This window comes from Manacus candei, unplaced genomic scaffold, assembly GCF_025592945.1.
Source record: "Manacus candei isolate 608988 ecotype Guabito, Panama unplaced genomic scaffold, ASM2559294v1 h1tg000018l, whole genome shotgun sequence".
Classification (NCBI taxonomy): Eukaryota; Metazoa; Chordata; class Aves; order Passeriformes; family Pipridae; genus Manacus; species Manacus candei.
The window spans coordinates 20,476,491-20,489,284 of record NW_026138066.1 but is presented as its reverse complement, the minus strand read 5'-3'; the positions used below and the strand labels follow the sequence as shown (position 1 = coordinate 20,489,284).

General features: G+C 40.8%; 1 protein-coding gene across 1 annotated transcript in view; it reads left to right on the top strand.

Moving 5' to 3' along the window:
- The window catches only part of PDE3A (phosphodiesterase 3A), a 231,463-nt gene that overhangs the window by 137,454 nt on the left and 81,215 nt on the right, over nucleotides 1-12,794 (top strand). The window contains exon 2 of the mRNA XM_051784667.1: nucleotides 10,387-10,437. Within this exon, the coding sequence (XP_051640627.1) occupies nucleotides 10,387-10,437 (51 nt within the window). The remainder of the gene's footprint in view (nucleotides 1-10,386; nucleotides 10,438-12,794) is intronic.

The following is a 12,794-nucleotide window of genomic DNA, read 5'->3' as shown; positions in this document are numbered from 1 at the left end:
AAAGGGAAACCTTGCTCTGCAGAAAAGCACCGAAGTTTGGTGCCTGTGGTCCCATAAATTTGAGGTAGGTAATCAAATCCTACTGCTATCTGGCTGAAACACATATTCTGTGGCCAGGAATTCACATGTAAATGTCACTGTGAAATTACTGTTGTGCATTTTCTGTGACAGTTGGATTTTTCCTTTATTTTAAATCATGTGGTTACAAGGATGAGTGGAAAAGATCCCTGGTTTGCTGCTGAATAGACATCTGAGCCCCATGTGAGAGCCCTGCTGAGGACAGTTGGAGGAGATGTGGGAAATGGGCTGCTTGGGGATGGGGTGGGTGAAATGTGTCATGCTGGAAGAAGATCACTGAACTGATTTAATTAGTTCTGTTTCAGAGGATTCATTTTTGCTCAGGTCACTGGTAGGTTCATCTATTTGCTTTTTTCCCCCCTCTTAGCAATAGACAAATGCAGGATGATAATTAATTTGGCAGGTTGATTGAGATTGGGTGGCAGAGAGGGGAGCTTTCCTGGATGAGTGATGAAGCATTGCTGGTTGAGCTTAAAGTGAATAGTCTGAAATAGAAAGTAGTTAGTATAAAATCCCCCCAAGGGTGTGTTTAATCTGAGTGTACTTTGAGTTTTGACATTGAGGTTTTTTAGTAAGCTACCAGACTCTACGGTGTAATTTTAGGACATTTGCTAGCTGGGATCTAACTGATGAAATGTCAATTCTATTCTTCATTGTGAAACCTCAAAACTGGGAAAATGGGGTGTTAATGATAGAAGTAGCTTGTGTGGGTGTCAGGCTGAAATAAGCCTTGGCAGACCAATGCTTTTTTCTTTTCCAGGCCAGCCATGGAAGCTGAGGCTTCACCTGGCGAGGCTCAGTGCTGCTGTCACGGTGGGAGAAGGGTCAGTGTAATCTGTGCACTAGCTTGAGGGAGGCCAAATTCTCTGCATCTTAAAAGTTTCATTACTGAATCTAGCTGTGTCCCTCAGTGTGCTACCATTAAAGTTAATGCATTTCAGGAAAATGAGCTGCTGAAACTGTAAGAATTTAATTTCTGGCTCGCTGTATTTTAGCCTCACCAGGGGCCTATTCCTGTAATCACCGTGTTTCGTGTTTCACACCAGGTGGACATTAAGTTACCATATTAAAACAAGCAAAGTTTGTTTTTTCCTCTTCAGTAAGTGCATGTGTGGTATCACAAGAGATCTGATTTGTTCAAACTGTTGGACTCTGCTGCTTACAGAATTTCCAGTTTTGGGGGGCAGTGGCACTGCAACCTTTGACTTCTCTGACCAAGCAGTTGGTGTTGGGATGTTTTCTCTCTCACTCTCTACCCCCTTCCTTTTTGTAAGTGACTTGTTGCACTGGTGAGAGGTTTTAAGTTGACAGCTATGACAAGGTGCCATCCTGTGTGCAGGAGGGAAGTACAATGAGGACACAAACAAGTCCCATGTATCCTTACCCCTCCTGCTGAGGCTCAGTTCCTTTGCAGAGGAACCACTTCTGAAGGTTAAATGTCTGGTGAAACCTCCATGCTTACTCAGTCCTAAGGGATTTTTTCTGCTGAGGCTGCCAATAAGGATGTCAATTTGACAATGTTTTGCGTTTTTGTTTATGTTGATGTTTTCTTTTTTGCTGTGAGGTAGGCACTTATCCACTGGGAATTGAATTGGGAAATTCCCATTTTTGTGCAGACTACCAGTGAGCAGTCAACTATTTGATTAATGCACTTACTGAACTAATTGGACTAAGTTGCTTTCCATATGACCTGTCATGCTCTGTGTTAATATTGTGGGTGATTCACCTAAAATCGGAGCCTGACTGAAAAATCCCTTAAATGTTTACCTGCTTTTTCAGTGGGTTTTTAATTACTGAAATGCAAAAAGATATCCCCTGTATCTTCAAGGAACTAATTTCTTCGGATGCAGAGACCCTGCTGTGTGCTGGTAACTAGCCCAAAAGAGAGAACATCATCTTTGAGGTTTGTGTTAACAATACAACAAATGAAACCTATATGAAACTGCAATCTCTGAAAAGATGGAAAGTGAGAGAAAAACTATGCATTATAGACAGAACAGTATTAGTAACATACATTGCAGAGCAGATCGTTTTGTAGAAGTCTTTAGGCTCCTTTAAAAAAATAAATAATAGGCTTTAGATACCCAAATGAACTCTCAGACTAAGCTCTGTCTGCTGCAGTAACTGGCTCGTTTATCAAGCCTGTGCCAGGCTTGATATTATGACTGTGATTCTTAATGCATGGTTAATGATTTCCAATGGAAAAAAAAAAGTAAATAAGCTTTCTAACTTTTTCTAGGAACTTAACTGCACCAGAATGGACTTGACTGTGTAGCTTTGAAATCTAGGAACTTCATGTGTGAACTGTGAATAGCAAGAAAGGTTTAAATAGTAATTTTCTTCTTCTTAGCAATCTACCTTAGTTAGCTTGCTGTCATGTTTAAGAGTCTTGACATTGCTGTGTTGCCCTGGCATTCCCATACTAAGAAATCTTCTGTAAATTACTGTCTGTAAATTATGGGCATGACTAAGGTGGGAGGATATCAAAGTAGCTGTGCCCACATTTTTTGTCTCACCAGTATGGATGTTTTTTTCTTAGAGCTTTGGTTTTCATGAGTGTGCTCAGAATGGGAAAGTGAGTACATAGGAAATTTGGTAGAACACTTTTGCTTGTGGATTACTAGTCCACCAGAACAATATGGCTATTATTAATTCACCAGATCAGCTTAAGGGGATAAGAATTCTGTTTGTGATTAGTTTAATTGTTTTATTCATTTATTCTGGAAGTCTTTTAAATATCCAGATTAATGTAGGATCTTTAATTTAGGAAGCCTTTGCTAAAAAAAATCTGCTCCACATCTGCTAGTAGCTCTTCATCTGTCATCCATCCTTGAGGATCACTGAAGAATAAGAATTGCTTACCAAAAAAAACCCTAAAAGAAAAAGAGCAAAAAACCCACCATTATCACACCCTCCCCTACCTCCTTAGTCTCCAAAAAAAATCAGGTCTTTTCTGTATTTTACTACACCTCTGCCTCCCAAACCCATTGTTTAAAATACTGTTTGATGTGTGAAAGATTAGTAGGGACCTGAGAAATTCAATGGTAGGAGGGAAAATAATAGAATTCTGTATGAATTTGTTTTACTACTGTCATCTGTTTTAGTAGTTGTGACAAAAATTTTATAAAACCAGATACAGGGTGTGGAGGTGGATATTCCTGTGCCTTTTCTTTTTCCCACCTACAGGTTTTTTTTCATTGCACAATACCTTCATATTATCTAAAGTTAAACCTGCTCATTTTAAGGGGTGGTGTGGAGCAAGGAGCACAACAGTTGCCATGAACCCACTGCTGCCAGTTTGCTGTGTCACATGTCTTCGTGCCTCCTGCCCCTGTGCAAGGGAGCCAGGATCCCTGAAGAAGTCAGATGCAGTTTATTGTCTGGAAATATTCTGAAAGGTCATATGCTGCCATGAGAAAGTCCTCCAAAATGTAGTCTCTCTCTTGCTGTCTCACCCAGCGCCAGATATGATCTCATTCCTTTGGAGCCGAGTCCCTGGTTGAGTGCTTGGGATGGTTTCTTTGCTGTGCCTGCAGGACAGTCACTGCTGGTGCCTTTTGGGTTGTCCTCCTGTGCTGCTGACATGACCATTTGCCTCCCCTCAGCCTTAGCTCACCGAGTGCCCTATTTTCTCCATTCTCTGCTGCCACAGGGAATGGAGACTCACTGTCCTGCTCTCTATATCAACCTGATATATAAGTTTTTCCCCTCTTCTGTGTAGCCTCTGGAAGTGCTGTGGTTCATTGCTTGACCTCCCAGCCAGGTTCTGAGAGGGCTGGAGGGATCAAGGAGCAGCTCCCTCTGGGACTTCCAGCTTCCCCAGGGTACCAGCTTCAGAAGACTTAACTCCATCTCCACGTGGGGCTCATCCTGCAAGGAAGCCGTTCACTGCAGCTCCTTTCCAGACCCGTGACTATACCTCTCTGCCCCTGCCTCCAGTTCAAAGCAATTCCAAGTTTCAAAGTGTTTCTCTCTCTGCCTTGATTTAAAACTCTTACCTCTTCTTGCAGCTGTTGTCCAGCAGCCCAGAAACCTTTGAAACAACTTATTTGATTGGGAAGCAGCCGAATGGCTCTTGCACGATCAACCCAATTCATTCATTTAGTTGGTTTATTGTGGTGGGTTGTTTTGTTTTGTTCTTTTGAGTTTGTTTTTTTTTTAACCAGTCTCAGAACGGGGGCTGGCCTTGATGATTTGCAGGGCTCCAACACATTGGGAGCTTTTGGGTGGAGAGTTCCCTCCCCACTAATTGCACAGCCAGCATGGAGCTCACAGATCTGGCTGAGCAGCGCGGCTCTGACATCTCGTGGTTTGTGCTGACCCGGGGAGCTGGCGGAGGGTTGTGGAAAAGGGATTGTTTTTCCAAATACTGGAGCACTTTGCTATCTGTGTGTCATAGCCTACACTTGCCTGAGTATGATCACTCTCACCACACAGCAAGGAAGGTGTCTCTGACACTTTGGATGCCCACTTTGGATGGCAAGCTGCAGCCATGCAGCTGCTCCCCACTGCCAGGATCTGGCAGTGCTGAATCTCAGGAGCTCCAGCCTGCTTAGCTTCTCCTGCTGATGGTGTCCACACCAAAACTGCCCTCCCTAAAGCAATTAAGTCAGTAAATCATCTCATTTATCTTGATTACCATGAAAATGGAGGGAACAATCTATCGAATAGAAGGAATCCTACCCAAAATAGCATGTGCAAAAACACCCTGTTAGTTTCTGTATGACCTGACTCCTGCATGTTTGTAAAAATAAATGTTTCTTCTAATATATAATCAAGGAAATAATTTGTGCTCTTTTTTGTTACCAAAAAAGGAACTTATCGGGAACATTTTGTGCCTACATGCTGGTAACAAACAGTTTCTTATTACCAGTGGAAATATGATCCTGACTGAAGCATGGCTAATGCCCATTCAGTCAGTCAGAGCAGATCTATCATACTATGCCCCATTCAGCAGAGGCTGTAAGGAGGCAGTGTCAAACACTGTCAAACAGTGAGACGTTGTTTCACATCCTCAACGTGCCCATTCAACAGAATCTTTTCTAAGAGGGAAGATGTTATACTCATGTTTAAATACAGGCTCTGCTATTTTGGTGAAGGCTGAAACCAGGTGCCAGCCAGATTGGATACTCCTATCTAGCTCTTCTGGATGCTGATTCCCAAATATAAGCAACTGCTGGCTACCACCCAGCCAAAACTTCTCATCATTTCATTGGTGATGAATTTTTGCTGCTACTAAACACTCTAAATTCTTGCAGGAGTGGCAAAAAAAGGCATTTCTGCAGATTCTCAGCTGTTTGGGGGAGCTCAGGCTGCTCTATTCATGTATTGCAGCCAGTTCAGCAGGGAATATTGCATGCTAAGTGTTTGGCTCCCAGTCACAGATGGGGAAGAGGAGCAATTTCTCTCACATTCCTGTGCTTTACTTTGTGTTCCCATTTTGTTCATTCACTAGAGAGAGCAGGACTCTCTTATGTTCACTGTAATGGAAACGAGATGTCCAGCTCCAGTCTCAAATCTTTAAGTCCAAGGGAAGGAGCCAGTGAGTTTGGGCAAGGTCCTGTCAAATGCATTTGGACTCTTTAATCCTGCTGCAGTCTTTTTGAATCCCATTTATTGGCTTTGGTGAGTTTTGGCTGATTTAGCTAATTTTGTCATCACCATCTAATTATTTTATAACTGTAAAAGTGTTGTGTATGTGTAAATAAGTATCTAAGTAAAATTCCAGAGTAACAGACTATAATCTAAATAGAATTAGAATAGACTTTGCATTGATTTAAAATCTTCTATTAAACACTAACTATTTCATTAGTTCTCTTAAGTACTCACTATGAAAAGATCTGCTCATTCCCTCTAATGAAACTGTGCTGAGTGTTATATTTGCTTCAATAAAAAACCCATGTGGTTTCAAAATGCTGTTGCATTCTGCTGAGGACTCCCTCCCCTTCCAAGGAATATACATGGCACTGCTCACATTCTAAATATTGTGAGTTTTTCCCAACCTGCACCCAGCTGGAGAAGTCCTTATTATAAGATTATGCCTTTTCTATTTCTGTGAGTGGTTTTGGGGGTTGGGGTTTTTTTGGTTGGTTTTGTTGGAGGTTTTTTTGTCTTGTTTTTTTCTTTCCAGCAGTATTGGTGGTTCAAAGGTGCCAAAACCTAGGCCAGAAAAGATTATTTAAGGGGAAAACAGCGCTTAGAAACAGCTGAAAAGGTTTGAATTGTCATTCTTTACTTTCTGTCTTTTTATTTATTTAGATCTTCTGTGATATGTGTGGGTCACATTTTCCTGCAGTTCTCTAATACTGAGGAGGCTTAGAATTATGGTTTATGAATTTTAATGAAAGTTGAGATTCTTGTGTAATCATATGCTGGGACTTTAATTAAATAACCAAATAGGAGAAGAACTGCATTTAGAAAGGCAAGAGCTGAAGATGCTAATTTTTCAATGTCTTTGTTCTACTTTAACATGGATATCTCAGATATTTAATGCAGACAGGGCTTTATACCATTCCTTACTCCTTTGCAGGTATTGCTGCATTACTGAACATTAGTTTTACAACCACAAAGCCTAAAAACTTCATAGTGTTTCTAGCAAAAGCCTGAGTTTTAGAGCACAGGCTACCACCCTAAATGCTCAAAGTGAACTAGCCCCTTTTCACTTCTCTTTTTCTGCCTGTGACTGTGATTTTGGTGTTGGTGTCTTTTCCATTCCCACCTCCTCTTCCCCTGACAGTGCTCACACTCAGATGGGTTGGGGGAGTCCATTTTCCCTGGAAACCTCTAAGTCCTTTATTATGGTAGCTTTAGTGAAGCCCATGTTTTTGTGCATTTGTGAACGTGCAGGAGTTGTTCTTGTTCCTAAAATCTGCTTGTGTCTTTAAATGTTAAAACTGTCAGAGCTGGGTTTCCAGGACAGTTTCAGATGAAATGTAAAGTAGCTCCTTTCCTTCTGAGAGAGACTGCACACATTTAATCTGTGTGGGAGTTTGATTTTGCTTTTTATCCCTCCTTTTCTGCTGCTGGTACACTCAGTCTTAGTTGCCTGGTCAGTAAGAATGATAAATTTGATGCTGTGAAGCTGTTTACCATCACTCTGGACCAAAGTGATTCCAGAGAATTTTTTAGAGGAGGTCATGTGGTCTGCTGCAAACTCTTCTATTAGTGATAAACATAAATCCCCCTACTTCCAAATGTGGTTTTATGTCTGTATCTCTGTTTGCATGCATGCATCAATTAAACAGTATATTATTTTCTTTTTTAATTATTTCAGGAGGTTGACTCACTCAAGTGGATTTATGCACACTCTGTTTTTCCAAGTTTTTGTAGGTTTGTTGTTTGGTTTGGGGTTTTTTGGTTTGTTTGTTTTTAATACTGTTTTCTTCATCTATTGATTTCTATAAAGCTCATGAAAATCGTGATTTCCAAGTAGCCTAATAGGTCAGGCATACTTGCTTTCCTCCTTTTCGTACTCCAGCACTTACAGTTTGTTCATTCAAAGAAAATCTTTCCCAGGTTCAGAAGTAATCAAGCACAGCATGGCTTGTTGAGCTAAAGGGTGTCATACCAAGGCAATCATCCTTCTGTAGGATGTTGGCCTGGCAGAGATCCTGCTACAACTGCTCTATCTGTTTGCTTTGCTTTCTGTCTTAAAGCTTGAGGTCTTTTTCTAAGTGTGATGTCCTTTTAATTTCCTTTTTTCCTCCTTCACTCCTTTGTTACTATGGACCACTGCAGATATTCCAAGAACATTCAAGTATGATATGAGCACTGTCTTCTAGATTGTGAGGCAGAAATGCATTTTAAAGCCAAGTAAGATTTTATAAAAATGGCAGGAAAAGAGTGGCTTCCTAGGTCATGAATTTTACTATCATGCTTGAAAATGGCTTAAAATTGGCAAAGGTCTGTTGTCCTCCTAGAACTGTTCCTTTGCTTCCTTGTGCTCATCGTTTCACACCGTGACAGCCGTGACAGCCACAGGGTTAACTCAGTAGGGCATCCTGGCACAGGGAGAGAGAACAGTGGTGTGGAAATTACAGTGGGGAAAATGGATCTGTCAGAAAAAATACAAACGTGGCTGATGCCACAAAGGCACATTTGTAGAGAAATTAAATGGAATGAGGGTTGTGTCATTTGCTATGAGGAGTTTGCTTATAAAATGGGGATGCAATAAGCAAGGGGTCACTCTGTTGGTTCCAATGCATTTGTGACTTTATTGGGGACTTTGGCCTCACTTCCATAAGTGATGTTGATAGTTAGACGTTGGGAAATGGAGCGAGGGTGAGTTGTTATAGCCTTCGGAGTAATTTTTCACTGTAACGTTGGCTGCTGCTGCAACATCCAGTCTGTGAAGCATCCCAGAATTGCCCACACTGGATAGAGGAACATGACTAGAGATAGGGAAACAAAAGGCACCTGCAAGCTGGGGAGGAAGAGGAGCAGCAGATCAGAGCAGGAGCTGGCTATGGGGCTGAAAGCTCTCTGTAGAAATGTGAAACACCAAGCAGGAACAGGGAACAGTGTGAACAAACCATGCCTGAAGAATGAATGTTTAGGAGGACTTGATTTGGGTTTGGGGATTGAGTAACCACCCCAGGTCATGTCAGTATGGTTTCCTGGGATTGGCTGGACTGGGAGCATCCCTACACTTGGTGTACCTCCTCTAGTGGGAACAACAATGCCAAGCTTGACCCTTGACTGTACTGCTTATTTTTGGTGGCAATAATAAAGCAGCCCTTTGCTTTTCAGTGAACTATGGATTCAGTGAGGGTAGGAGCATGCAAAACCTGGAAGGAGTTTTCTTATGCTACAGTTGGTTTTGAAGGTGTGGTATGTGCTGCCAAATGCCTGTAGAGCCTGGAGAACCACAGTGGTCATAGGCAGGCCTGTAACATTAATACTTTTTCCTTAAGTGTGAAATAACAGCCATATTTTTGGTGCTAATTTCACTGGTAGGAAGCTGTAGGTAAAGCTGTAGGTATCATGCTGGGAATCGCAGGTGGTCAGACTCAAGCTAAATTAATTTCCCTTTAGCCCAGTAAATTAAGAAGGTGGGAGTTACTTCCTCACAAGGCATAGGGGCTGAGGAGTAAAACTGAAGAGGTTTTCTCAGTCCAGAGTGGCAGGAGCCTTGGAGGAAGCACAGGTATGAAGGTTTTGGCTGAGATTCTGTGAAAATATAACCCTTGGTAGATGCATCTCTTTGTAGTTTTTGCATGCTGGTCATTTACTGAGAGGCCAGCTTTCATAAACATCAAATCTTGGCTTTGCACCAGTAGTGAACAAACATAACAGTATAGAGGAGTAAACAGGGAAACCTGGCACAGCCAGTGTTTCCACCAACAGTGTATGGAAAAGGAAATAATTACACTAAAATGCGGAGGCCAGTCATGAGGCCGTATCAGGTAAAAATATGGTGTGACATTTCTGATCTCTGATGCCTATCTGCATGCATGGTTTGTCTCTAGTTATGGAGGTAGATTGTTGTAAGTAACAACTTAAAATTTCCTTGGAAAAGGAAAGGATAAGTAGGAACAGTTGATGGAGAAGATAAAAAAACCTCATCATATGAGGTGCATGCAGCTTTCCTCATTTTTCAAAGGAGTTTTAATCTCTTGTCTTGGAATGAGTGTTTTGGAAACATGTTCTGCAATAAGCGTAGGTTGTAAATCTCCTCCTCTGACCTGGGAGAAGGCATTTTCTTTGGGAAAGAATGTTGGGACAAAAGAGCAAGAAAATATTAATAAGTGTAAATCATTACATGTCACATTAACCCTCCTGTCGTTCATTCATATGGTTTTATATTTGCATTAAGCAATGCTTGTGTGCATAGGAACAAACACTATTCAGAAGAGATCTCTGAGTAGCTGTAAAAAAAAGCCATAATTCAGTGGAGAAACAGATCTAAAGCTGTCACTAACTATCGTGCTTGGTATAAAACATACAGTGCTGTTTAATCAAATGTCCCCTGGTTTTGGTAATTTCCTTGCTGTTATATCATCTGTCCTTCTGCCAGATCAGCATTAAACATCTGGCTAAAGTTTAATCTATGGCAGTGGGAATTTTATTGGCATGAGCAGTGATGTGATGCCGAATGTGTTTTGGCTCTGAATGTAAAGGTACAATGTGATAGTAACAACTCCCAAATCTTTTCATCCTCATTACGAACCTAAAAGCTGTGTGAAATAAATGGTAAAAGCTAACCTGCTTTTTTAAAGAAAATGTGTCATGGATATAAAAGCATGAATGTTTCAATTAAAGCTAATAAGTGCAATTTATCTCTTACCTCTGCTTTTCTTTGCTTTTCAGCTCATGGGGCATTCTGAATGGGATCACAAACGAGGACCCAGAGGCTCACAGGTCAGTTACTCAGCATCTTGTGTTTCATTTTGGCTTTTGGTAAATTTGAGGCATTCGAGAAAGTTTTCCATCTGACGCTGGCAAAGTTGTTCGTTTTGTTAATATTTGCAGGATTGAATCAATGGAACAAAGCATAAAACCATGACAGCTTTCATTAATATAATTTTTGAGCTGTGATCCAAACAGGTGATTCATACAGAGCTGATACACGCAACAGAAGGTTTCTTTAAGTAGCAGAAAGATGGATTAGATGTATTGAGAAAGCATTTCTTGCTCATCTGTCTCCATCAGGACATCAAAAGGATGCAGTTTCAAATAATATGTGTATGTTTTGTGTTTGCTGGGTTTTTTTTCAAACCTGACAAACTTGTAAAACTTGGATAGCCCTCTCCCCACTAATCTTTTTGTTACTGAACAAGGTGTTAGAATTGTGTGGGAAGGTGCAGGAAAGCCATGTGTAGCTACTGGTTCATCCTTGACACATCACTGAAAGGAAACTTTGCTAGTAGTGTAAATAGCATGACCTGATAACTTTTTTAATTATCTATAGAATTACAATTGCTGCAAATGAGACTTTGCTACCAGTATTGGTGTTCAGGAATTTTCCTGCTTGGGTAAAGCAGTCTTTCCCATCTAGTGTTGAAATTATATAAGTTAGGACTCTGGTATTTTGGAATTGCTTTTACTTGAGGTGAAGGATTTTTATATGGATACCTTGTACAACGATCCAGACATGCCATAGAAATGTTAAAGGATCTATAACAAGGTGGGAAAAGAAAATCCTAGAATCGTAGAACAGTTTGGGTTTGGAAGAGACTTTAAAGATAATTTTGTTCCAAACTCCCTGCCATTCACAGGGACACCTTTCACTAAACCAGGTTGCTCAGAGCACCATCCACCCTGGCCTTGAACACTTGCAGTGACAGGGCATCCACAGCTGCTCTAGGCAACCTGATCCAGTGCCTCACCACCCTCACAATAAAGAATTTCTTCCTAACACCTAATTTAAACCTACTCTCTTTCAGTTTGAAGCCATTTTCCCTTGTCCTATCACTACAGTTCCTGATAAACAATCCCAAAATGACTCAAGATCTCTGATTACTGCGTGCTATCCTAGTACCCAGTCACAAGAAGCAAGGAAGAAAAGTTTCATTAGAGGGAAGAAAATAAGCCTCAGTTATTCCACTGTAGCCTCAGATTATCTCTTTTACATGGCTCTGAATATTGTGTTGATAGAAAGAGTGTTAAACCTAATTTAAGTAGTTCCCTGAGAGGTTATCGGAAATTTAGAAGGTTCTGATTTTTACCCTTAATATAAAAGACCTGTTTTATCCTTTTGTGGTTCTGTTGCATTGTTGCCAGCTTGAGTCTTTAATAAATGTACCCATTGTTAAACAAGATGTTGCTTAAAAATGAAGGTGAGGGATGTGTTAGGTATACTTCTGCTTCAAACCTAACACATCAGGTGTTTAAAGTGGCAGTTACCTGCAGGATCTGCCACAGGGTTGCTTATGGTGTTTCCCTAGGTCAGGAGGGCTTTCCATCAGCACAGAAATGGGACTTGGGAGAAGAGGGCTCTCCTGGACAGTGGTAGTGCAACCTGTGCTGCCCAGCAAGCAGTGAGGGGAGAGTAGGGAGCAGGAAGGGATTTAAGGTTAGGTTATTGGGAGGCAATTTATTAATCTTCTATGATCTTTTAATTCATGCGGAGTAATGAGAGGAAAGTGGGAGGATAGATCCTAGGAAGCCACCTATGTATGTGAATGTTAGAAACGTTGCTTGTGAGAACAGGAGGTGGAACCACTGGTTTACTTAATGCAAAATTAAAATCCACATACGAACTCATAAAGTTATTCTTCCGAGAGTCATTGAAAAAGCTCTGATCCAGTGAAGATTTTTTTAAGAGCAAGTAGGTTTTCTATGGCATGTGTTGAAACATGAGAGCAAACTACTACAGTGCATGTCACACTTCTTAATGACCCACTTGGAAAACGTGTTCCTTTCTGCATGTAGGAGTTAAATGCAAAGTGTTGTAGTTACAGGTAGTGATGGATGTCAAATGAAATACAGCAAGGCTTGTGGGAATTTCTGTTTGCAGGAGTTTGTCTCGTGATAAGCATCTGCAATTCAATAGAATGTAAATGGGACAAGTAAAAAGCTGTCTTTACAATATTTAACTTGCTCCTGACTTCTACACCGTCATTACACTTCCCTTTTTAATATATTGCGTGCGTGCACACACACATACATATATATCTGTATGTGTGCATGTTGTAGGATTCCTTTTCTTTTAGAATAATTATACTATTAAGGTTGCTGTAATTAGAGTGAATTATAGGTTGCCTTGCAAAGATCAA